Raw genomic sequence first — 27,918 nt, 5'->3', positions numbered from 1 at the left:
TTATATATTTGGGTGCTCTCATGTTAGCAGCATATGTATTTACAATTGTTATATCTTCCTGGTGAATTGACCCTTTTATCCTTACAATGTTTCTTCTTTGTCTCTTGTGACAGTTTTTGTTGTCTATTTTGGCTAAGTATGGCTACCACTGCTCTCTTCAGGTTCCTGTTTGTACGAAGTATCTTTTGCTACCCTTTCACTTTTAGTCTATGTGAGTCCTTATAGCTAAAATGAATATCTTGTAGGCAGAATAAAGATGACTCTTTTTTTCTTAAAATCCATTCAGCCAGTCAATGTTTTTGAAATGGTATGTTTAATCCCTTTACATATAATTACTGGCATGGAAGGACTTACTATTACCATTTTGTTCAGTTTTCTGTCTATCTTGTAGTTTTTTCATCTCTCTTTCACCTTTTTTCCCTCTTTTACTTCTTCATTTGTGTTTCATTGATTTTTTGTAGTGACATGTTCTGGTTCCCTTCTCATTTCCCCTTTGTGTATATTCTATTAATATTTCCCTTGTGGTTATCACTGCATGTGACAAGTTGCTCTTCTTTTGCTGCTTTCAAGATTCTCACATTATATGTAACTTTTGACAGCTTGATTATGATGTGCCTCAGTGTAGGTTTCTTTATATTATATTTATCCAAGTTGAAGTTCTTTACATTTCTTGAATTTGTGTATCTGTTTTTCTTCTTAGATTTGGGAAAGTTTCTTTAGCTAGGTATTCTGCACCTTTCTCTCTTTCTTTACTTTCTGAGACTCCCATAATGCATTTGTTGTTCTGCTTGTCCATAAATCCCTCAGGCTCTCCTCATTTTTTTTCTTCTTTTTTTTTACTCCTCTGCCTCAATAATTTTTGTTAAGTCCTGCCTTCAATCTCACTGATTCTTTCTTCTGCCTGGTCAAATCTGCTGTTGAGGCCCTCCAGTGAAATTTTCAATTCAGTTATTGTTGTTCTTTTGTTTGGCTCTTCTCCACAGTTTCTATCTCTTTGATGATATTCCCATTTTGCTCATGCACCATTTTCCTGATTTTGTTTAGTGTCTACCTGTGCTTTCTTTTAATTAATTGGGCATCTTTATGATGGTAATTTTGAATTCTTCACCTGGCAATTCATATGTCACCTTTTTTCAGGTTTGGTTTCTGGATATCTAATTGTTTCCATGGTTGGCTGTTTCTTTGTATGTCTTATTTTTCATTGTTGGGATTTCAGCACCTTAAGAATCAGTCAACTTTCCAGATTTTGTGGTCTGGTTTCATGCAGGGAGGACTTACTCTATATAGCCTGGCTGGAGATTCAGGAGACCTCTCAAGTCTTTTCTGGTACATGCCCTCTCTGAGCTTGCGCATGTAACCTCCTATTTGAAAAAGGATGCTGGCTCCTATTCAAGAGCTCCTCCTGGTGTTTATCTGCAATACTGCTGCCTCCTGGAGCTGTAGTAAATCACAGTCCTGGAGTTCCACCTAGTGTCTGTCTGTGATACTGCAGACTGTAATGCACAACTGACGTCTGTTCCCAGGGATGCCCAACCAAGGCACCGATTTTTGTCAGTGCTTGGATACAAGCAAGACAAATCTCTCAGGCAGCACCACCCTAAAAGTCAGTTAATGTTAAACTTCTTTCCCCCCGCAGGAATATGGGAATTGGAGGTTTCCTCCCAAACAGTCCACCATGTGCAGGCTTGGGTGGTGGGAGTGGTTATGAGGAGAGAAAGTGGGGAGTGTCATGAATTTCCTGTCAAGCTTCCATGTGGTTGGCTTTCCATTAGCCTGGTGTGCAGGAAACTTTTAACTAGTTTCTGGATTTCTCACAGAGGTATTTTGTCAGTTTGTTGTGTTAAATCTGTCTCCATGGAGGAAAGAGAGTCTAGGGCTTCCTATTATGCCATCTTGCTGATTATACTTCCTGTCTCCCTTTATTCTTTATTTTTAGGGATACATAGAAGTCCCTTACTGATGTACATATGTGTTCTTTCCAATCTTTGGCACAAACACATAAAACCACAAAGAATGGCCTTAAAATATATCTTTATGTATTTTTGCCAATTTATCTTTAGGATACATTCCTAGAAGTGGAACTACTTAATCAAAGGTAAACATACATTTAATTATGCTAGATGTTTGTCAAAGTTCTCTCCACAGAGACAGTACCACTCTCACTTCTATCAGCAATGTATGAGAGTACTTATTTTACCTATAGCCTTGCCAAAAGATTATGCAAATTTTTGGATATTTATCCACCTGATTGGTGAGAAGTGGTGCTACAATATAGTTTTAATTTGCATTTCTTTTTTATAAGTGACGCTTAACAACTTTTACATGTTTAAAAGTCATCTGTATTTCTTTTCCTTTGAACTAAATGACCTTATACTTTTGCCCATTTTTCTATCAGGCTTTTAATTTAATTTTTATTTTTAAGAGTGCTCTCTATATTAGGGAGGTTAGCCCTTTATGATCTAAGTGGCAAATATTTATCCCAATTGATTATGCATTTTGACTTCCCTTATGGTGCTCTTTTTTTCTATGCCAAAGTTTTTTTTTTTAACTGTAACTTAATTCATCAATCTTTTCTCTCACTGATTCTAGGTTTTGAGCCATAGCTGTTCCCCTAATATTCCCATGTTGTAAAAATAATTCAGACATGCTTTTTTTCTAGTATTAGCATGGGTTCGAGTTTTACTTTTAGAGCTCCAATCCATTTAGAATTTATCCAGGTAACAGTATGAGGTACAGTTCCAAATTTATCTTTCTCCACATGGTTGGTTATCCAGTTAGTAGAAAGCTCATCTTTGCCCCACTGACTCAAAATGCTGCCTTTATCCCTATAAAATTTCTATTTGCATATAAATCTATTTCTGGAATTTCTAATCTGCTCCATTAGTCTGTTTGCTTTTTTAGGCATCTCACTATTTTAATTGTAAAGGCTTGGGGCTTCCCTGGTGGTCCAGCGGTTAAGCCTCCATGCTCCTAATGCAGGGGGCCTGGGTTCGATCCCTGGTCAGGGAACTAGATCCCGCATGTTGCAACTAAAGATCCTGCATGCCAAAAGGAAGATTCCGCACATGGCAACAAAGATCCATGTGCCACAACTAAGACCCAGTGCAGCCAAATAAATAAATATTTAAAAAAAAAAAAAAACTGTGAAGGCTTTACACTTTACATCTTCTTTTTCAAGGTTTTCTTGGCTATTCCTCCTGCTTCTTCGTTTTTCCTTATAAACTTTAAATTCAACTTTTATTACCTCCTCTCTAGAAAAAAAAACCTGTTGGTATTTTTGTTAGAATAGTTTAAAATTTATAAATAAGAGTTAACATGTTTATAATGTTGATTCTTTAAAAACACCATAATTGACCCAAAAAAGGCTCTGTTCAAGTCTACTTTTGTTTTTCAGAAGTGTTTAAATCTTTTCTCCTACAAGTTTTACACATTGTATCTCTAGATTGTCTTTGTTATTGCTACTGAAAAGGTGTCTTCTCTTTAATTGTAACATTCAACTGGATTTTGCTTATATATAAAGGGTACTAATTTTATACATTAGTTTTGCATCTGTAACTTTACTAAATTACCTGTTTGTCGTAGTTTTTCCATTGAGTCTTAGAGGGTTTAAAGAAATATAGTCATATATTTTACATAAAAGAATAATATCTTCTTTCCAATTTTTAAGTCTCAAATACTTTCTCTTATCTAATGTTATTGGCTTATGATCACTAATACATTACCACACTTGCTCTGTTCCTTTTAATATTTCTAAGACTGTCTGCCAGCCTTTCTTAATTGGGATCCCTCTTCTGAACCATTGAACACAAAATGATTTCAGTGACTATTTCTCAATGTCCGCAAGAATAGTACATAACCAGTACTTTTCTAGATGCAGAGGTGAAGTTAATAACTGCATACAAATGGATACTTTACGGCATTAGGGTATTCTCTCCCAGAATGCTGGCTGAGAAAAGCTGTTAGACTATTCAGTATTTATAAATGCTCTTACTAACTATGATGGTTTTACATGTGATTAAAAAATACAATTACCATACAATAATATTCCCATACGTTTGATTTTACAATATGAGTATAAACAGCAAGTTAAAATCTTGGGAAACTGTTTATCTTTATCTTAGTCCCAAAAGTATAGTACACAAATTATAACCACTTGAAAGACAAACCGCAAAGGAAATTGTTAGGCAACACCCAAAACCATTCTCGAAAAAAAAAATCTGTAATTTCTCATATATATACAACTATTTGAAGATATGGTAGCATATTACTTGTTTAAAAAAATGCTTTTTTGACTTAATATAGGCTACAAATAATTATCTATTTAACCACAAAATCAACAAGGTTTATCAAAATCAGTATCTGATCCAAATCCTGTATTCTTGAACAATGATAACCATCTAGATAATCATTTAGAATTTCAACTTTATAAATTTTGTTTCATTACTGTATATTCTTTCCATTTCATACTGCAGCTTATGACCACTACCTGTTATTTCTAAAGCCTGTACCTTGGTTTGCTTCTAAAAGTTGGGCTATTTTTTCCTTCTATATGATAATAAATAAATATATTATTTGAAATACTTTTGCCCCTAACAAAAAGACAATTTCTTTTTTTAAGAAAAGTTTTCTTTGTATTTACAAATGATTAGTGAAAGTCACAGAGCAGCACAAGATAGTATCTTTTGAGTTGCAGAAAACTGATTAAAGAAAAAAAAAAAGGCTTCAGAAATACCACACCAGTAACAAAGCTTTTTTCTGCATCCTGTTTATGTATTTTTTCCCATCATGCACAGGTACCCTTTTTATTTAAGTGAATCAAAAATCAAGCTACAGATTTATGTAGCTTTTAAATCACAGTGCAATTCAAAGCTACAACTAATTGTTCAGATTTCTGTTCTCTAAGTTATGAACCCACTTTCCATTCCAATTCAACTTACTAAGGGGGGGAAAAGTGAAATCACACTGAAATCTCCTATATTTTCAGATGATAAAAGATTATATATACTCTTGCTCTTATACTCAATCTCCTGCTTTTCACTGGGAAAAAAAAAAAATCCATCACAGTACAACCGAGTTTCACACAGAAGTTTAAATTACCCTTTGCGCGTTAGGAAATGTTTAGAGAAAAAATGTCTTTTTCTAGGAAATCACTTTCACTTGAAAGTGATACTGCAACACTGGGCAGCCTAGAAGGGACAGACGTCTATTTCATGGCACATTCTCAATTGAGGAACATTTAGATCTAGAGAATATATAAAGAGTACCATTATTTCTCTTGTTTTTAGTGAATTGAGAATATATGAAAAAATTAACAGTAAGGAAAATTACTTCTCTAATACTCCATTTTGTTGAGTGCTTAAAAATTTTAATCTACTTCCTAAAATTAGTTTTGACTAATTAGACAAACTCTTAAACAATTTGAGAAGTGTCTCAAAGTTATCTGCTTGCAAATATTTCATTATCATGTAAATATTTAAGTAAAATAAGTTTGCTTTCTTAACAGAAAAACAGACTGAACTGGAATGTCTTAATTTTGTACTTTGGAGCTACCTTGGTTTTTACTGCCTGCCATTAAATATATATATATATATGCTTTTAAAAGGCAAAGTCACAATTATTGATTTACTTTAGAAAAATTAGGAAAGAAGCAGAATTTTAAAATTACATCACCCAGAGAGATCCAATTAACATTTAGGGATATATATATATATTTTTTTCCCTCCATCCTATATGTAAAGAGAAATATATACTTCAGATATGGACTGTTTACAATAATGACTCATACTTATGCATTGTCCTGTATCTTGTCATTTATTGTCACTGAATTAAGACCTTGCTACCTAATAAATCATCCCAAAACTTTATTGACTTAAAACAATAACTGTACTATTATCTTTCATCTAGAACCTGCGAATGCTCTACTACTGACCAAACTTAATAAATCAGCATATGTAGTAGAAACTCAATAATGGAAAAAAAGAAAAGGCCTAAAAATGACTAAAGAAATACTGTTAAAGTGATAACGTGACCCCTGAGTGTTGTGATCCCGACTGATCTTTCTTGACTTCTTTATATTTTCATCATTTCCCAAGTTTTCTATAATGACTACATATTTATTATCAGAAAAAGCTAAAAAATTTTTCTTACTCAGAATATAATCTTGTATACATGATACAGACAAAAATACTATATTTTTATATATATATATATATATATATATATATATATATATACACATACATATATATATATATATAAAGAGACTCAGAATAAAAAAGCCAAACCCATAAAAATATTAACATAGCTCTCTTGGCTGGTGGAACTATGGGTAATTTTTTTCCTTATTCTTTTTATATTTTACCAAGTTTCTTTATCAACATAACTATTTCCATAATTTTAAAAAACTACTTTTAAATATGTAATTTTCACTAAATCTTCAGCCTCCCCTCTAAATAGCAACAGCATTTCATGCTCTACCTGAAAACTGGCTATCACCTGAGGACACTTTTCCTTACAGCACTTTCTCTCCCACAGTCCCTGTACTACTGGGACTTACCGGGAGGTAAATGTCCTCCTCACTTATCACTACTACTGTTCCTACTTCTCCCCAACACAGCTCCTTTAAGGCCCATGCCATCAGATTATGCCACCTTCTACCCACCCTAATTACTAGTGATACAATTCTTGATAGCTCCCCTTCAGTCACTGAATAGTTTAGCAACAGGCTTATTCTCTTTCCATCTCTACGTTTTTCATTACTCTTAATTGAAATATCCACGTGAACAATCCATCCAACATTCGGCCTCTATATGATGCTCTTTTCCTGGATCCACCCCTATGATCAGAACTTAGACCTTAAGATCTCAATTTCAAGCATCTCAATAAAACTTCCTACTTCTGATTTCTTCCCCCAATCCATCTTTAACACTTTTCCCAGAATTCCAATCCAATCCACTCCCATCATTTTCATTTTCAGAATCTATTATTACCTTTAAATCTTAGTTTCCTATGTCTAAAATCCCTGCCTTGCTCCTTTCTCACTCTGCCAGTGAGAAAGGAGCAAGGCAGGGATTATAGACATGGGACACTAACACCACCCAACACTCACCCAACAAAACACTCACCCAACAAAACCTCAGACCTTTTAAATCCAGCTCTCTGCCTATTCCATACCTTTTACCAAGTAGCTGAACAAGACTAGAAAAAAAGAAAAAGAAAAAAAAACACAACTGTGCTGGTTGCTTTCACTTTAAATTCATGACCACAAACCTCAAAGTGAGCCCTCAGTGTCGCCAGCAGTCACTGCTCCCCTTTACAGCAAAGGGCCTTGAAAAGGAGTTGACTACAGTTACTTCCATTTCCTCCCCTCCCATTCTCTCTTGAAGCTACTCTGATCAGGCTTTCATTCTCATCACTCCTCTGGGCATGTTATCTAAGTTACCAATTATCAGCCCAAAAGCATTTAATAGGCTTAATTATTCCTTCTTGTTTAAAACACTTGCTTTACACGGCTCCTAAAACAAGGCACGCCCATGTGTCTCCTCGCTCCTCGCTGGCCACTCCGCTTTCCTCTCCTCTGCTGGAGTTGCCTCTGTTCCCCACCTCCCCTAGGGTTCAGTCCTCCAGCCACTTCTCTCTATCAGTGCTCATTCTCTGGGCAAACTCATCCAATCTCATGGCTTTAAATACCATGCAGCTTGATGACACCCAAATTTCTATCTTTCACCTCAACCCCTTCCCCAAATTCTAGATACATATACCTGCCACCTCTCTGCCCTACTCACTGCACTCCCCTCTCGTCATTCCTCAAACGATGCAGAGGACTTTCCAAGCCCTTCTAAAATACAGCCCCTTCCCCTACTTCATAGCATTTATCACTATATGACATACATTATCTATATGCATGTCCATCTGCTTTATTGACTATAACCCCTATTAGAATATAAGCTCCATGAAGGTAGGGTATTTGCTATATTGTTTACTGACTAACACAGAGTGGGCACTAAAACATTTGTTAAACAATTTAAAGATTCGTTAAAGTTTTCTGCTTTATCTCCAAGTGGTGGGATTGAAAGGACATTTCAATAGACAAGTTGCACATTTCAATAATGTTTGAGTTTTTTACAATCAACATGTATTACTTTTGATATGAGAACAAAGGAAAAGAACAAGTAAAAATGTTAAGCTTAACAAAAATGAAAAAGAATCAAATTATATGAATTTGAGAATATATATTTATGTAAACTACTGAGAAAAAGTTTTATAAACAGGTCAGTAGGACTTAGACAAGGATAACACCTAAGTTTTATAGGTTTATCTTGAAAGCCAACTGTAGTTGGTTGTGGCTGCCTGAAGCATTATTCCCTTTAGCTAAATTGGGTTCAGCAGAAAAGAGGGTTGCTTTCCAGGAAAATGGAAGGGGTAGGAATTGTGGAATTCATGACAGATAAATGCTACTCCATGACTTTAAATCTATATGTGAACTATTTCCAACCCTTTATATTCAGCTGAGTGCTCCCAAGATTTCTGTACTTGTACTTGCACCACCTACTTGAGATCACCATATAAATGTCTAATGAGAGACCTCAAACCTGGCAACAACCAAAACAGAACTTCTGATCAGCAATGCCCTTTGAATCAGATAAAACAACTCTTCCCCTAGTCTTCCCTCTTTCAGTAGAGGAACCTTCATTCACTCAGTTGCTCATGTAAAAACTCTAGGAATTATCCTTAATTTCCCCCCTTTCACTCAACCCTTCACCTAAACATTCATATCTAGGAGCAAATCTTATTAATTCTAGGCCCAAAGCATTTTCTAACTTTAGCTACGTCTTTCTACCTCCTAGATTATTATAGTACCTTAGACCAAGGGACCCTGGCCTCTTATTTGGTCCACTTTAATAGCTTTCTAGTTGGTCTGCCTGTGTGCCCTCTTACCCCCTTTTAATCTTATTAACTACAAAGCAGCCAAAATTATTTTTAATGATACAAATCAAATAATGTCACCCCCTATGGTTTCCTCCTCCACCTAAAATAAAATCCAAACTCCTAACCCTGGCTAATTTTCCCAGGCCTATCCCCCCGGCTTTATTTCAAAGCACTCTCCCCTTACTCCCTATACTTCTGCCATAATGACCAACTTTCAGTGCTAATGTTCTTTCCACTACAGGGCTTTTATACTAGCTGTTCCTTAGACTAGAATGCTCTCTTCAACACTCTGATCTCAATTTAAATCCTCCCTCTTCAGAAGTCTTCTCTTATGACTCAATCTAAAATGGCACCGCAGTCACTAACATCCCATCTTAACTCTCTGCACAATTAACTGCTAGATACTTGAGTGGTTTATTGATTAATTTGTTTGTGTCTCTCTCTTTTACTATAATGTAAGATCAAAACAGTAAGTTATCTTGTCCTTTCACCACCCTGGTGAGAGGGTCTACTTAATAAATATTTGCTGAAAATAATTTGTGTAGCTTTTTAATGTGTTATATTTCAGAAAAAAAAAAGTTCTCTTGTCCTCTGTGTGTGTGTTTATTTATTTATTCATATTTGTGGAACAAGTGAATGGGACTAGAACTAAGTAAGAATTCCCGATTTAGGATTAGAGAAAATAATTCTCTGAGGCTGAAAAAACACGAATTTATTTTGATTCAAATCGAAAATGTACCAACTTTTGCCTGGCAGAGTTAGGTGCTGACTTTACAACAATGAAAAAAGTTTGCCCTTATGGAGCTTAAGGAAGACAATAAGACAGGCTATTTCAACATAGTTAGTAAATGCCACAAGAGGAGTAGCAGGCGGTGCTACAGGTATACTTAACCCCTCCTGGGAGGTAGACGATCAGGAAACGCTTCCTCAAGGAAGTGCCATTTAAACTGAAATCTAATCTCAAGGATGAGAATTGTTATCTAGTACTTGTGGGGGTGAAGGGGAAAGGAGAAGGACACTCAGTGTAAGAGTATTTTATTTTGGAGAGAGGAAACAAGAGCAAAGCTCAGAATCCAGAAAGCTCATAACATGTTTTCAGGGAACTGAGTTATTTACTGTGGCTGGAGAGCAGAACAGAAATTGGGACAGGGTGAGAGAAAGACTGAAGAGATAAATGGGTACCAATGTGAAGGCCTACTGAGGAATTCAGACTTTATCCTGAGGGCAAGAAAGCCATGGCACGATTTAAAGCAAGATTATTTTTCCATGTACCATAATCTTCATTAAAGAAAGATCACTTTGGTCACAATGTGGAAAAGAAATTAGAGGGAGACAGAAAGGTCAATCTCTTCCAAGCAACAAATGATAGGAGAATTAGGATAATATGAGTGGAGACAAAGGAAAATAAAGATTAAGATCCTACTCTAAGAAGTATTAGAAGCAGCCACAAATTATAACATGCAAATAACAAAATAAAATAAACACTGAACATGCAAATAAAGAGGTACAGATGTAAGTTACCAAATCTATCAGGAGTTAAGTTTCATAGAAAATGTGAATCCAAGCTGAACTTTCAAGGAAATATGTAAGATTTCCAAAGATGAAGAAAGGAGATTCTGAGTTTTATAAAAGATTTTTACATAGCAGAGCTGATTCCTAGTACAAATAATTTAAAGAAAAATTTAAAATAATCTGCATGTTTAAAATGTATACTGTATCCTATTTTTTAAGCAAAAACTTGAAAACCTACGTTTATGACTAATTTATAAGATTATAATTTCATTGTAATTTTTAAAGTCTATTCTATTCAACTGCAAGCTATAAAAATCATCACAGTCTGCCCTCTAATAGCTCTTTTATCATTACAAAGATAGCTTTACTAACAGTAAAATCATATGGATAAATTAGACAAAAACAGTCCAGTCAAGACATATCTATATGAATAATTCAGATTGTGAAATAAAGGCACATAATGTTCCATTATTCTGATAAAAATTAAAATAATAATAAAATAACTTGACAGAAATTTAAGAGATAGTAACCATACACTAATTCAGAAAATATTTATTGAGAATTTATACACACTCACACACACTTTTACATACACATTGGTACTATGACAGGCAACAGAAAGCCAAAGAGCTAAAAGATAGATTCTTCCTCAAGAATTTATAATCTAGATAGGGAGAAGGACATAAATATACTTCAGTAAGCAATTTTATAAGACTTCTGCAATGATAATATAACTTTATAAATTAAAAATTGTTCTAGAAGAGATTTTAATATTCTTTTGCATTTGATAGCGCAAAAGACAGATGTCAAAGGAATAATATTCTAACATTAATACATTTTATATTTCTAATGTTCTACTCTACAGATATAGTGTTGGATTTAAGAAAATTACTACTGATTTGATTTACAGAAGATCAATTACTAAACACCAAAAAGAAATATCAAACCCTAGGTAAACACAGAAAAAACAGTAAGATGAAAAGAGAAATAATCTATGTAGAAATTTGTTAAAGACCAAAAAACCCCCAACATAATAATAATTTAGATCTGTAATTTAAGTAGTATATTTATCACCTCTCATTTTAATACCTGAAAGTAACATACCAACACTTACCTTAAAACTATGAGCATGGCTATCAGGATTGAACAAATAGGATCTGCTATCATTAGACCAAAATTCTGCATCATGATGGCAGAGACAATTACACCGATACTCCCAAGTGTATCTGCTAGAATGTGTAAAAATACACCTAGAAATAAAACATAATGAAAATCAAAATAACATTTTCTGATCAACTGAAAATGCAAATATTTCTTAAAACTATATTCTTGATTTTATATATAAAAAACTAGCAATTTGAAAATCAGTAAGAATGCAGATTCACTGTTTAGTAAAGAAGTAATATTGATAGTACCTTTGGGAATTGAAATAATCTTTCCTTTTAAAAAACAGCAGGGGTTAAAATATTTGACTCATTAAGTTATGCTTGCTCTTAATGGTCCTTAGTATTTTGCTATAATATAAATGAAGAAGTAGAGAAATAACTGATTTAAAAAATTTTTTGTGCACATTCGTCTCTGGTTAAGAGTCCAGAAGTTAATTAATACTTTGTTAGAAGAAAACTGCATTAGGCTGAAAGAATCAGTCAAGAAAACATTGTTTATAACTACAAATATATGTACACACAGAGCCCTCTGCTGGTAATTAAAATTATTACCATTTGAGACTAGAATTTCCTAAGGACCATACTGCTAATCCTGGTAATTATCCTGAAGGTATTGTTACCTAAAGTTACACACTAAACTCAAACCTGATATGAAAGAAAGTAGAGATTTGAATATTTTAAAGTGGACGTAAATATATTTTGAACTTTTAATAATTAAATATTACATTAGTAGGATACTGATACTCTGCCCAAGAACCTAGATATATTAACATTTAATAATTGATACTTGACTGGAAAACCATTAAAAAAATGTCAAAAATTAAGTTTAGTATACATTATTTAAAAAAATTTTAACTAAGACAAATTATTCAACATTTAGATCTGTAACAGGTAAAATTTACTGTATAGCAAAACACTGTATCTTAAACAAACCTCAACCACATGTTGCTAGAAATAGAACATTCTTCAACAGCATCAACTACTCTATCTGAAAAGAAATATCTGATGTGTGAAACCATGTGTCTACTTTAGAAATACTTATTTTTCTTTTTTATTATTCAATAAGCAATTAAAGGTAACCCAATTATGTTTTAGGTATAAAACAGATTTATTTAAACTTGAAAACACTTTCTAATAATTTAAAAATGGACTATTAACAAGTTGTTAATTGAATCTTAATACACCTGAATTGAATCTTAACACACTCTAAGAAAATATGCTTCAATCAATCTGCTAATGTGGAATTTTATATCATGTATTAATACCAAATGTAACTGATTCCTCAGTACCTAATATGCTTTTTCATTTGTACACAGCATTGACCTTTACAACAACTCTTCAAAAAGTTAACAGCTCTTTTTTCTGTAACAAAAAATATGTTACAAGCACACTTATGAAAAAAATATTCTATTTCTCTATGGTGTTTCATATAACAAAGAATTAAATAGGTTAATAAATTTTGGGACCACTTTAAGTTTTAAAATTAAAACTGGAGGAAGATACACATGGAAGTGGATTGAGGGTCCCTAACCTTCAAAACTCTTAAGTGATATGTGATTTTAAATTTTAATACATTCTTTAATCAATGTTTTGGTAGGACCAGAATTGAAAGCAGCTCTAAACACTGAAAAGGAAAAAGAAAAGAACAAAGGTTCTTGATTTTCCTTTGACTGGCAAGTCCCTGGCTACATCTTATTTGCTGACCTGAAAACTGGCTTTACTAGCAAATGTCATTAACTAACTAAGCCCTTCTTACTTTCCAGTAACTCTTTCAAGAAGAAAATCACTACAGAGAGAAATCTAAACTAACATGTTTAACTTATATAAAAATTAAAACCCTTAAAAGACTTGGTAGGATACTGATATTTTAACTGCCCAAGAACCTACAAAGCCAGGGGTCATATTGAAAATGCAGCAAATAACTGAAAAATTCAGTGAAGTCAGTTTTTCATGTGAGTATCTATATGGAAAAGTTTTAGTACCTAGAAGTTATCCTAACCTTCAGCTTTCTACTGGGCTGCTTCAGCCACCATAAATTAATGGATACTCTGAAAATACAAGCTAATTTTCACAACAGCTTGTATAAAAGATAATTAGGAATGCAAATCTGACCTCCCTTCCCTCAACTTGTGATGATTTCCAAGACTAAAACTAAATTCTTATTATCAAGGCTAAATTTGTAGCACTGGATACAGATGCATTACATATGCATGATTACAAGCTATTTCAGCAAATGCTGTCCTAAAACAATTCTGTGTATTTCACAAATGGAAAACTAGTCACTACAAGACACATTTAAGCCTCCTGAAATAAGCTCTTCAGTATGGAGGAACATATTCACAGTGAAAAAATAAAAAGCAAGAACTATATCAAAGAATAGAGGAGAAAATAAAAATAAGTACAGTTGAAGTTGGATCACAAGCTAGTGAGAAAGTCAGACTGCAGTCAAAAGTTAATAAAGGCAGGAAAATGGGGAGCTGCAAATTAGCAACTGTGACAGTGAAGTTTATATGGAAATCCAGAGCCAAAGGTTGGTTCACATCCCAAAAAAGAAACTACCATAGTTCATAGACAAGACTGATTTTCTCTAGCTTGTAAAATTCTGTAATATATCATTTTACATAATATGTAAGTCCTCTTTAGGTGTCATCATTTGATGCCTATGGATATGAGAAAGATCTCCCTTTGCATTTTTTTTTAAATATAATAGACTTTATTTTTGAGAGCAGTTTTAGGTTCACAGCAAAACTAAGTGGAAGATAGAGATTTCCCTTATGCCCACTGTTCCAATTCAGGCATAACCTCCCTCATTGTCAACCTCCCCCACCAGAGTAGTACATTTGTTACAACTGACACATCATTATGACCCAAGTTCACAGTTTACATTAGGATTCACTCTTAGCTCTGTACATTATTTGAGTTTGGATGCATTACATTTTTAGCATTAAATTTTTCCACAACATAAATACATGTTGAATGTTATTCTTGGAAAAGTTATTTAATAATTCTACAAAGGCAATCATACTATTATTTATTACTAATATAGTTATTGCTAAATATTACGGTGTTACTAAAGGCACTGGCATGAGTATTTATTTAGATTTAAGCAGTATCGTTTCTGAATATTTTAATCTTCTTATTAAATCTGAGAAAACAGCCTAGTGACAGTTAAAAGAACATCTGCTAATATACCTAATAGTATATATTAAAAAATCGACTAGGAAGGCTAACATTTTAAACACAAATACTGTGTTAAAAATTTTTCTTAAAGGAAAACTTCAGATAGCTCAAAACTACGAAAACAGTTTCATAAAACTGAGAAATATACAAATTGCTTGTCATACCTTGTAAAATCTGTCTACTGGGTCCTGTTGTTTCTTTTAAGGAGGGGCCATCTGTAGAGAGTTAAGTTAAATTATTTTAAAACATGTCTTCATTCCTGATTCAATTTTTGCAACTCAGAGTACTTTTCATTCAAATGTATCGTGAAGGATGCATGACTATATAGCCACATCAGACCTACAAAATTATTTTTAAAATTTAATATGGTAATTAAATGAAGATAGACATAGGAAATTTCAAACTGCATCAACAGTACAGAGTATTTAGGAAATTATTATATTAAGCAATCTAGTAAAAAAAAAAACGTAAATAAAAACACTGAGTCTTCTAATATTCATAACATACCTTACAGAGCCTGCTGTAACAATTTTACAATTGGAAAATCCAGAAAAAATAAAACTACTACTTGATATTATAGAAGACCAAGAAATGAAGCCAGGACGGCATCCAGGAAAACTGGACTATGGCAAACAGTTTCCCAATAACTTCTAGATGAACGTGGCAAGCTTTTCATATAGAAGAGATAAAAATACTTTTTCATATTGCCTTTATAATGACGAAATGAAAAAATACTGCAATTTTTATACTTGGAAGATTACTAATCAGCATTAACATCAAAGCAGAAAATACAGGTAAACAATGTAAAAGATCAGCAATGTTTGTTATGGGATCATCAAGTGGACTGACGAGCTTTCTGATCATGACTAACAGTCATGGTTCTTGGCCCACAGCACCAAAGAGTGGACACACCCTTGTTACTACATCTTTGATGGAACACTGTAACAATGCCAGAAGAAGTATAAAAGCATAAGGCTACACAATGACTTCTGTCTTAATATGGCACTGCTGCGTGGGGAGAAAGATGGAGCTACCTTGAAAATCCTGATAGTCAAAAGTGTAACTCTTCTAAAAATGCAGTTCCTAATCGGAGCATGAGATTTCTGTCTATACATAGTTGGTTGAGATAAAGACAGTCTTTTTTTTTTCCTTTTCCATTATGGTTTATTATAAGATATTGAATACAGTTTCCTGTGCTATACAGTAAGACTTTATTGTTTATCTATTTTATATATAGTAGTTTGTATCTGCTCCTAATCCCAAACTCCTAATTTATCCCTCTCCCACCCCCTTTCCCCTTTGGACCATAAGTCTGTTTTCTATGTCTGTGAGTCTATTTCTGTTTTGTAAATAAGTTCATTTGTGTCATATTTTAGATTCCACATATAAGTGATACCATATGGTATTTGTCTTTCTCTTTCTGACTTACTTCACTTAGTATGATAATCTCTAGGTCCATCCACATTGCTGCAAATGGCATTACTTCATTCCTTCTTATGGCTGAGTAGTATTCCGTTGTGTATATATACCACATCTTTCTTATCTATTCATCTGTTGATGGACATTTAGGGTGCTTCCATGTCTTGGCTATTGTAAACAGTGCTGCTATGAACATTGGGGTGCATGTATCTTTTTGAATTAGAGTTTTCTCCAGATATATGCCCAGGAGTGGGACTGCTGATCATACGTCAACTCTATTTCTAGTTTTTTAAGGAACCTCCATACTGTTTTCCACAGTGGCTGTACCAATTTACATTCCTGCCAACAGTGCAGGAGGGTTCCCTTTTCTCCAAACCCTCTCCAGCATTTGTTATCTGTAGACTTTTTAATGATGGTCATTCTGAGTGGTGTGAGGTGATACCTCATTGTAGTTCTGATTTTCATTTCTCCAATAGTTAACGATGTTGAGCATCTTTTCATGTGCCTATTGGCTACCTGTATGTCTTTGGAGAAATGTCTATTTAGGTTTTCTGCCCTTTTTTTAAATTGGGTTGTTTGTTTTTTTGTTATTGAGTTGTATGAGCTGTTTGTATATTTTGGAAATTAAACCCTTGTCGGTCTCATTGTTTGCAAATATTTTCTTCCAGTCTGTAGGTTGTTTTTTCATTTTGTTTATGGTTTCCTTTGCTGTGCAAAAGCTTATAAATTTGATTAGGTCCCATTTGTTTACTTTTGCCTTTATTTCTATTGCCTTGGGAGTGTGACCTAAGAAAACATTGGTACGATTTATGTCAGAGAATGTTTTGCCTGTGTCCTCTTCTAGGAGTTTTATAGTGTCATGTCTTATATTTAAGTCATAAAAATAACATTTGGTGATAGGTCATGTAATTTTTGGAATGTAATTCTGAAGATGTTCAAAGAATTAAGTGAAACTGCTATAACAGAATTCCTTAAAGTTTCTTAGTATTGATACTTACATTATAAGGATGGAAAATAGGAACAGAATTGATGCCAAACCTGTTTTATGCTAATAAGTGTTACTTATCCATAAACTAGTTGAGGAAAAAAAGACTTCCAGTCATATCATTAAGATATGCATTTCAGGGACTTCCCTGGTGATGCAGTGGTTAAGAATCCGCCTGCCAGTGCAGGGGACATGGGTTCGATAAGATATTGAATATATCTTATCAATATCTTGGGATCTGCCTGGTCTGGGAAGATCCCATATGCCATGGAGCAACTAAGCTCGTGCGCCACAACTACGAAGCCTGCACTCTAGAGGCTGCAAGCCCAACTACTAAGCCCACGTGCCACAACTACTGAAGCCCATGTGCCGAGAGCCCGTGCTCCACAACAAGAGAAGCCGCCGCAATGAGAAGTCCGCGCACCGCAACGAAGAGTAGCCCCTGCTTGCCACAACTAGAGAAAGCCCGTGTGCAGCAATGAAGCCCCAACACAGCCATATAAAATAAAAAAAGATATGTATTTCAAATAAAATGTTGCTTTATGTTTATATACATATCAAAAATCAAAACAGAATTATTTTCATTGACTTTATACTAGTAAACGCTACAATAACTCCATCCAAAAGAAATGTTTAAATGTTGTCTTGTGTTCCTAAGAAATAAAATATTTTAATTTATATACATATTTTATTGCCAAGAAATATAAGAGATGGTCAACTAAGGACTTAAATATACTCCATTTTATAAAATTCTGGAAAGGAAGTGGAATAGAAATAAGAATTCAAGGAGAAACAGGATGCTGTAAAATTTATAACTGTTTATGCACTTTTGAATGGGTGACAGTGGGTCTCAAATCACTAAGGTATTTAGAGTCCACTGATTGACTATATTCAAGAGTAATATGGAAGTTTCTTTCTAAAATATAATCTATAAGGTATCAGAAATTACATTCTTTGCAATTATTTAAACAAATTTTTTTAGAAATCATCTTAAAACTGTGAGCAATATACGGTTTTTCAAAATTATTTTGGGATGCATGTGAGCAAAAAACTTAGAAACGCAGGTTTTAAAGCATATCAGTGTAATAGTTACAAAAATATAGCAAATGTTAGAGACTGAAAAAATTAGGGGCTTAGTATTTAATCTATAAGGCCCATTTCATATTTTCAAATTGAAAGCTTTAGGATTTGGTCTGTGTGCCAAGTACAGACAATTTTTAAGCATATAATTTATTTAAAGATTAATAAAATGGTATCACCTAAGCAGCTTCTATCTATTAATCTATATTCTAAAATTTTGTGAATAAACTATTTAAATATAATTTTAAAATTCAATGTTAATTAAGTTGATAAATACCTTATAATTTAGTACCTAGTACTATATAAGTTAGCATATAAAGATGGAGGTAAATATCAGGTGATAGCTATCAAAATTACAAGAAAAATGTGAAAAATTGAAAACTGTCATATTTTTATAAGCCTATATATGGCACAAAAGGCCTCAGTATACTTCAAAAAAATCATTTGCTAAAATGCAATAGTTCCTCATTCACTGACACTCATTTAAAATAGTGGCATTTTATTATAATAAACTCACTGAAAAAAGCTACAATCACTGCCTATGCCAAGTTAATTTCATTATATACTAAAAATAAACTAGTCCAGGAAACCATTCAGTCTGACTCATTAGAAAGGAACTTGATTGCAATATTTTTAACAGATTATTTCAACTACAAAAATTAATCTACGCAATTTCTGTTTATTTAAAAAACTGTCCACTTGAAAGCATTTAGGCTATACTCACCATGAGAATGAAAGTGTCCATGTCCATGAGCGTGATCATGGCTATGTGCAGCACCATGTTTCAATTCATGACTATGGCAATGATCTCCATGGCCATGTGCCTGATCCAGAGCACCGTTAAAGAGGGAATGACTGTGTCCATGGCCTAAAAACAAAGAGTGTTAGAACAAAAGTTATGTAAAAATATATTATTTAATGGTTACAATAATACTGACATTAGTGAAAAGAATTGGCTCTAAAACCAGATTCGATTTACTTGTAGAAAGTGCTACAGATTCATTAAAACAATACTGTATAGTATTGTATAGTATAAAGTACAGGAAGGAAATAAAAGCATGGAAGGAAGTAGATTTTCATCTCCAGTAGACTTTACTGGAGATGAAAATAAGTGAGAAGTACACAAATATTTAAAGAGATTAGACAATGTTGTTCATTCATTCATTTGGAACACATTATGTTACAGCATCATTCTAGGCACTAGGGATAAAGCAGTGAACAATACAGACAAAATCTTGGCCAAAACTTTGCCAAGTACTATTATACATACTAACAAAGATAAAACAATGCATGCATATGGTCACATTAAGACAGAGGCAGGGAAGCAGCTGCATTTGGTAAAAGGATCAGTAAAATTAAAGCAGGTAGAATCCTTAGGGGAAAAAAAGCACAAAACAGTGGGGAATCATTTCTCCATAGCAGACCTAAAAACTACTAAACCATCATAGAAACATCTTCTACAAACTATTCCAAAGCATAGAAAAAGACTGGATGTTACCTAATTCAAAAATATCACTTATATTTACAAAAATCCTAAATACCAGAAAATCAAATTCAGCATTGCATTACAGGAAAAATCATGAATAATGGGGAAATCAACTTCCAGAATGGTGGACAGAGGATGTGGGCAAACTAGCTCTCCTAAAACAACAAAAATATGTGGAACACAACTAAAAAATTTCAGAACTCTGACAATTAACCAAAACCACAAAAGGAACTGAAAATCATCTACCCAAGAAACTACCAAACCTCAGTAAGATAGCAGGGTCTTGATGTTTTAACTTGGGGCTATGCCATTCCACTTCCTGCCTCAGCTCAGTTGAGAATAGCCAAAAGCCAGCAGCTGTGCAGACAGTGGAGAGATCTGATTTCTTCTGAAGCACTGTTAAAAGCACCATGTCCAGAGCACAGTCAATATTTTGTCCAAACTTTCAGTTCCCTGAAAAAAATCTCTATTCTCAATGTGATAATTATCAGACTCAGAGTTCAGCTTTGAGAATTCAATAGCCATACACTGCAGGAAATGAATTAATCCAAGGATGTCATACAACAGAAAAAAAAACTACAATAATATCAGCAACAACAAACTCTGAGAGGGTGAAGTAATCTGATATCAGTGTCATTTTAATATAAAAGGTCCAGTTTTCAACAAAAAAATTATAAGACATGGAAAAAAAGAAGCAAGTATGCCATATATACAGGAGAAAAACCAGCCAAGAGAAAATATTCCTGAAGGGTACTCAGATTTTGAACGTAATAAACAAAAACTTTAGATCAGCTCTTATAAATATGATCAAAGAACTAAAGGAAACCATGTCTAAAGGATGAAAGTATAATAATGATGACTCATCAAGTAGAGAAAATTAACAAAGAAACAGAAATTATCTATCTATTAGAAAACCAAACAGAGGACTTCCCTGGTGGTGCAGTGGTTAAGAATCCACCAGCTGATGCAGGGGACACAGGTTCGAGCCCTGATCCAGGAAGATCCCACATGCCACAGAGCAACTAAGCCCACGTGCCACAACTATTGAAGCCTGCATGCCTAGAGCCCGTACTTCGCAACAAGAGAAGCCACCACCATGAGAAGCCCGCGCACCGCAACGAAGAGTAGCCCCCGCTCGCCACAACTAGAGAAAGCCCGTGTGCAGCAACGAAGACCCAACACGGCCAAAAGTAAATAAATAAAATAAATTTAAAAAAAAAAGAAAAGAAAAGAAAACCAAACAGAAACCCTGAAGTTAAAAAGAAATAACTAAAATAAAATATCCACTTTAGAAGGGCTCAACCACAGATCTGGGCTGCAACAACAGCAAACTTGAAGATGGATCAATAGAGATTATCCACTCTGAAAAGCAGGGAAAGAAAAGAAAATCAAGAAAAATGAACCTGAGAGACCTGTGAAAACATCAAGTGTACCAATTAAGTATAAAGGGAGTCTCAAAGAGAAAAGAGAAAGAAAAAGAGATAGAAAAAGTATCTGAAGAAATAATGGCTGGAAACTCCCCGAATTTGATGAAAAATATTATCTACGCATTCAAGAAGCTCAGGAAACTCCAAGTAGAATAAACTCAAATAGAGCCATATCTAAAGACATTGCAGTCAAATGGATGAACATCAAAAAGAAATCTTGAAAATTGAATAGCAAGATAAAAATGACTTATCACATACAAGGGAACTTGAACAAGATGAAATGCTGACTTCACCACAAAATCATGGAGGCCAAAAGACAATAGGATGACAAAACTAAAATTAAAAAAAAGACTCAACCAAGAATTCTAAATGCAACTAAAGTCTCCTTTAAATATAAAGGAAAAATTAGACATTTCCACATAAACTGAAGTATTCCCTACAAATGAAATGAAAGGACACTTAAACAGTAACTCAAATCCACTCAAAAAAATAAAGAACACCAGTAAAGGTAATTACGAAAGAGAGGATAAACATATTTTTTTATTTGTAACTTGTTTCTTCTCCTATACATTATATTGGGTTGGCCAAAAAGTTCGTTCAGGTTTGTCCGTAACATCTTACAGAAAAACCCGAATAGACTTTTTGGCCAACCCAATAAAAGACAACTGCATAAAGCAATAATTATAAAACTGTATCGATGGGCTTAAAACATAAAACGTGTAATTCATCTGACAATAATAGTACAAAGAAGAGCGGTGGGAATCAAGGTATATCAAAGTTTTGTGTATTATTAAATTACTATTAATCTGAATTATTAAGTTACTATTAATCTGTTTTAAGTTAAGATGATACTTGTAATCCCCAGGGCAACAGTTAAGAAAATAACTAAAAAATATACAGTAAAAGAAGAGAATTAAAAAGGTACACTAAAAAATATCTATTTAATTTAAAAGACAAGAATCGAGGAACAGAGTAACAAAAAGGACAAAAGATACAGACAACAAATATTAAAATGGCAGATGTAAATCCTACCTTAGTAGTAATTACATGAAATGTAAATTTTTTAAAAACCCCAATCAAAAGGCAGAGGTTGTCAGAATGGATTAAAAAAAAAATGATCCAGCTGTATTCTGTCAGCAAATTCTAGATTCAAAGACACAAATAAGTTGCAAGTAAAAGGACAGAAAGGGGCTTCCCTGGTGGCGCAGTGGTTGAGGGTCTGCCTGCCGATGCAGGGGACGCGGGTTTGTGCCCCGGTCCGGGAAGATCCCACATGCCGCGAAGCGGCTGGGCCCGTGAGCCATGGCCGCTGAGCCTGCGCGTCCACAGCCTGTGTTCCGCAACGGGAGAGGCTGCAACAGTGAGAGGCCCTCGTACCGCAAAAAAAAAAAAAAAAAAAAAGGATACCAATACCATGCATTATGGCGTGCGTGTGCCATAATGGCTATTAATACAATAAGCTAGAATTTATTGTGAGAGAAAAAGAACATCTTATATAACAAGTTCAACCCCTCTGGAAGATATCCCACGGTTATAGAAATATATGAACTGAACAACATACCTCCAAAATACATAAAGCAAAAACTAAAACAATTAACTGGGAAAATAAACAACAATAATAGTTGAAGACTTCAATACCCTACTTTCAATAATGGGTAGATAACTAGGCAGAAGCTCAACAAGGAAATGGAAGATTGAGCAACTATGAACAAATCAGACTTAACAGACAGCTACAGAACACCCCACCTAACAGCAGAATACATACTCTTCTCACATGCACAAGGAAGAGTCTCCAGGAGAGACCAAGTGCTAGGTCATAAAACAAGACTCAACAAAACTTTTAAAATTTGAAACGATAAAAAGTATGTCATCTGATCACAATGAAATTAAATCAGAAATCAACAACAGAAGAAAATTAGGGAAATTCACAAATATGAAAAAAATCAAAAAACACACCCCTGAATAACTAATGGATCAAAGAAGAAATCAGAAGGGAAATTTAAAAATACTTTGAGATGAACAAAAATGAAAACATGACATACCCAAACTTACATTATAGCAATGCTTAGAAAAAAATGTTTAGTTATTATGCTTGTGCTAAAAAAAAAAAAAATCAAATCAATAATTTAATCTTCCACCTTAAAAATATTAGAAAAAGAAGAAAAAAATTAAACCCAAAAGCAAGGAGAAGAAAGTGCGTAATAAATATTACAGCAGAAATAAAATGAAATGAAGACAAGAAAATCAATGGAGAAAAACCAACAAAACCAAAGGGAAAAATAACTAGACTGACCAAGAAAAAAAAAGAGAGAAGGCATAAATTGCTAAAATCACTGCTGATCTTATGAGAAAAAAAAGGCACACTTTTAAATACATATCTATAAACAATAATAATTTATTTAGATGAAATGGACAAATTCCTAGAAACACACAAACTGCTGAAACTGACTCAATAGGAAACAGAAATCATAATAGACCTATAACAAGCAAAAAAACTGAATAATTTTAAAACTGCCAACAAAGAAAAGCCCAGGATTCACAAGTGAATTCTGCCAAACATTTAAAAAGTACCGCTACTTCACAAACTCTCCCCATGTCCTCCAAATAACAGAAGAGAAAGGAACATTTCCCAACTCATTATATAAGGCCAGTATTACCCTGATACCAACACCAGCCAAAGATATCAAAAGAAAACTACAGACAAATATCCCTTAAGAATATAAACACGAAAGTCCTCAACAAAATGCTAGCAAATCAAATCTAGCAATATGTCAAAAGGATTATAAACCATGGCCAAATGGGATTTATCCTAAGAATGCAAAGGTGCTTTAGTATCTGAAAATCAAGCAATGTAATATACCATATTAATAGAATAAAGGGTAAAACCCAACTGATCATCTTCAAAAATAAAGAAAAAAATCACTAATAAAATCCAATACCCTTTCATGATGAAAACGCCCAGTAAACTAGGAATAAAAAGAAAACTTCCTCAGTCTAAAGGGCATTTCTGAAGAACCCATAGCTAACACAGCTAAAATCATCTTTAATAAAGAAAGATTGAATGCTTTCACCCTAAAATCAGGAAAAAGAAAAGAATGTCCATTCTCACTACTTCTATTTAACACTGTAGGATCTGGCCAGGGCATTTAGACAAGTTATAAAAAAAAGGCATTCAGATTGGCATTCATCTGGGCCTTCAGCAAGTCACAGTAGTAACATCAAAGATCACTGATCACAGATCATCATAACAAACATAATAATAATGAAAAAGGTTGATATATTGCAAGAATTACCAAAATGAGACACAGAGACATGAAGTAAGAAAATGGTGTTGGAAAAATAGTGCTGATAGGTTTGATGCAAGGTTGCCACAAACCTTCAATTTGTAAAAAAATGCGAAATCTGCAAAGCTCAATAAAATAAGGTATGCTTGTATTTAGAAAATTCTAAAGAATCCACCAAAAACCTGTTAGAATAATGAGCTATTTCAGCAATGTGGCAGGACACAATATCAATATACAAAAATGAGCTGCATCCCTTATCCCATTTTGCAATCCAAAGAAAACAATCCCACTGATAATGGCAGGCAAAAAAAAAGAAGCCCTACAAGTAAAGTTAACAAAAGAAGTGTGAGACTTGTACCCTAACAACTACAAAACACTGTTGCAAGAAACCAAAGAAGTTACAAATAAATGGAAAGGCATCCCATGTTCATGGATCAGGAGACTTAACATTGTTAAGATGACAGTAATTCCCAAATTGACCTACAGAGTCAGTACAATTCCTATCAAAACCCCAGCTGCCTTTTTTTTGGGCAGAAATTGACAAACTGATCCTAAAATTTACATGGAAATGCAAGAAGAGACCCAGAGTAGCCAAAACAACCTTAAAAAAGAATAAAGTTGGACAATTCACATGTTCTAATTTCAAAATGTACCCAAAAGCTACCTTAATCAAGACTGTGTGGTTCTAGCCCTAAGGACAGACATATAGATCCATGAAACAGAATTGAGAGTCCAGAAGTAAACTCTCAATTGATTGTTGACAAGGGTGCCAAGACAATTCAACAAAGAAAAACAATCTTTTAGCAAATTCCATTGAGAAAAGCAGACACTTATATACAAGAAAATGACATTGGACCCAGACGTCACACCATACACAAAATTGACACAAAATGGATCGCAGACCTAAATTTTAACCCCCAAATTTAAGGACGGCTCCTCATGAGAAAATCTATCAATGTAATTACTAACTTTAAATTAACTAAAGCAGGAAAAAAAATGATTACTTCAATAGATGCAGAAAAAAAAGAAACAGGGCTTCCCTGGTGGCGCAGTGGTTGAGAGTCCGCCTGCTGATGCAGAGGACATGGGTTCGTCCTCAGGTCCGGGAAGATCCCACATGCCGCGGAGCGGCTGGGCCCGTGAGCCATGGCCCCTGAGCCTGCGCATCCGGAGCCTGTGCTCCACAACGGGAGAGGCCACAACAGTGAGAGGCCCGCGTACCGCAAAAAAAAAAAAAAAAAAAAGAAAAGAAAAAAAAAGAAATATCCTTAACTTGATAAACCAGTTTTATCAGAAACAGACCACAAACATCAGACCCAATGGCAAAACTTTAGTAGCGTTCTTTTATTAAAGCAATGGTTCTGAACCTTTACTGCACACTAAAGTTGACTGGAGAGTTTCAAAACATGCTGATGTTTGGGTCTCTTCCTCCAGAGATTCTGATGTAAATATTCTGGGATTAAACCTGGGCATCAACGTTTCTTTAAAAGCTACCCAGGTGATTATCCAGGTTGACACAATGATATAAGCTATAAGTATTTCTAATGAACATTGTTCTAGAGGTCCTGGCTATGTAATTAAGACAAGCAGGAATAATTGTTTTCATTCTTAATAGTGAGAAAAACTTTTCAAATACCTAAAAATGAACCAAATGAAAAATATAAAGATCTTTATTAAAGTGCCTAAGACAATTTAATAAAGGACTCAAAATATAAGATATTAATTCTCCACAATAAACATAAAGACAATGCATTCCCAATCAAATCCCAAAAATATTTTTCATAAAACTTGACTAGTTGATGAAAAATACCAAATGAGCAAGACAGGCCCAAACAACTTTGGAGGGAAAAAAAAGAGAGAGAGAGAGAGATGGGATTAACCCTACCAGATATTAAAACATAAAGTTTACAGCAATTATTCCAGTGTGATAGTGGGGTGGCCAAAATAAACAGGCCAGATCTGATACATAAGGCAATTTAATATAGGGTAAAAGTGTCCTTTTATATCAATGATGTAAAGAGCAGATTAATAAATGGTGCTTAGAAAACTGCTTATTCATTCACACCGAGAAAAAAAAGTCCTAACTCACCCCATCACAAAAATAAATTACATACAGATGAAGGACCAAAGTAGATGGGAAAAAACCCATAAAACCAAAGTTTTCATAGTATTAAATAATAAGAGAATACGTTTATGACCCAGGGACAGAAAATTCCTTAAACAAAGCAGAAAACATACCACAAAATATATGACAGAAAAACTAGACTATACCCAAATTAAAAACCCCTATATAAAAGCTTAAATAGACAAGCCATAGACTAGGAAAAGATATTTGCAACACATAAAACAAAGAATTAATATACAAAATATATTAAAAATGCTTGTAAGTGGATTAACAATAAGAAAAACAGGCAAAAAAAAAAAAGGGGGGGACAATTCCAGAAAAGGAAAAAATCTGAATGGCCTAAAAACATACAGAAAGATTTTCAACCACACTACTAGGCAAAGAAATACCAAATAAAATGATACCATTTTTATCAAAATATCACCAAAATGGTTTTAAACCCATAATATTAACTTTTGATATGGGTGACAGAATACTAGTGCTTGAATTTTTTGCTGGGGTAAAAGGGAATGAGTCATTTGGAGGGCAAATTGCTAACATCTATTGACACTAGATATCCTGTGTTCCAGCAATTCTACTCATATTCCAGCAGACTGCAATTCAAAGAACTTTCTGTGATGATGGAAATCTTCTACATTTGCTGTCCAAATGGTAGCCCTATGTGACTACTGAGCACTTGAAATATAATTAGTATAACTGAGGAACTGAATTCTTAATTTTATTAAATTTAATTAACCATAATGTAAACTTAAATAGTCACATGTGACTAATGACTACTGTATAGGATAGCACAGCTTTGGAAAAACACTTGCATGTGTTCACAAGGATATGCTTCATATGGAACTGCGAAAAACAAGAAACGACTTAAATCCATAGAAGACTGGTTAAATAAACCATGGTAACCCACACCATGGAGTTTTGTGTTTCTGTTAACAAGAGAAGGTACACTGATGGATACCAGGTGGAAGGATCTCAAAGACAGATTGTATGATAAATTTCATACCCCCATACACTGTAACTTTTTAGTAACTAGATTTGTACTGTGGTTTTGATATTTGTTTGTTTTATATAAATGATATCATACTAAACAGATAAGCTACAGAGGTCTGGAAGTATCCACACCAAGCTGATAACATGTACAACTCTGAGAAGCCACTAAGAGGGAGGGACATGGAGAAGCGGGAAGGATTGTTCAGGAAGACATTAATATGAGTCTATTAACATATTACTTTCTTTATTAAAAGTCAGTATAGTAAGTTAAACTTTAAAAATTATCAATTTTCAAAAGTGACTATGACAGAAACCAGAAATGAAGAAACAAAGGGT

The 27,918-nt window shown here is 33.9% G+C and overlaps 1 protein-coding gene across 1 annotated transcript in view; it reads right to left on the bottom strand.

Annotated features, from left to right (window-relative positions):
* Nucleotides 1-27,918, bottom strand: part of SLC30A7 (solute carrier family 30 member 7) — an 81,763-nt gene that overhangs the window by 34,951 nt on the left and 18,894 nt on the right. Inside the window, exons 6-8 of the mRNA XM_079915846.1 lie at nucleotides 18,995-19,138; nucleotides 14,951-15,001; nucleotides 11,555-11,690 (exon numbers count right to left, since the gene is read on the bottom strand). Coding sequence (XP_079771972.1) covers nucleotides 11,555-11,690; nucleotides 14,951-15,001; nucleotides 18,995-19,138 — 331 coding nt within the window. The remainder of the gene's footprint in view (nucleotides 1-11,554; nucleotides 11,691-14,950; nucleotides 15,002-18,994; nucleotides 19,139-27,918) is intronic.

This window comes from Stenella coeruleoalba (assembly GCF_951394435.1).
Source record: "Stenella coeruleoalba genome assembly, chromosome: 1".
Classification (NCBI taxonomy): Eukaryota; Metazoa; Chordata; class Mammalia; order Artiodactyla; family Delphinidae; genus Stenella; species Stenella coeruleoalba.
This window is presented reverse-complemented; position numbering and strand designations above follow the sequence as displayed.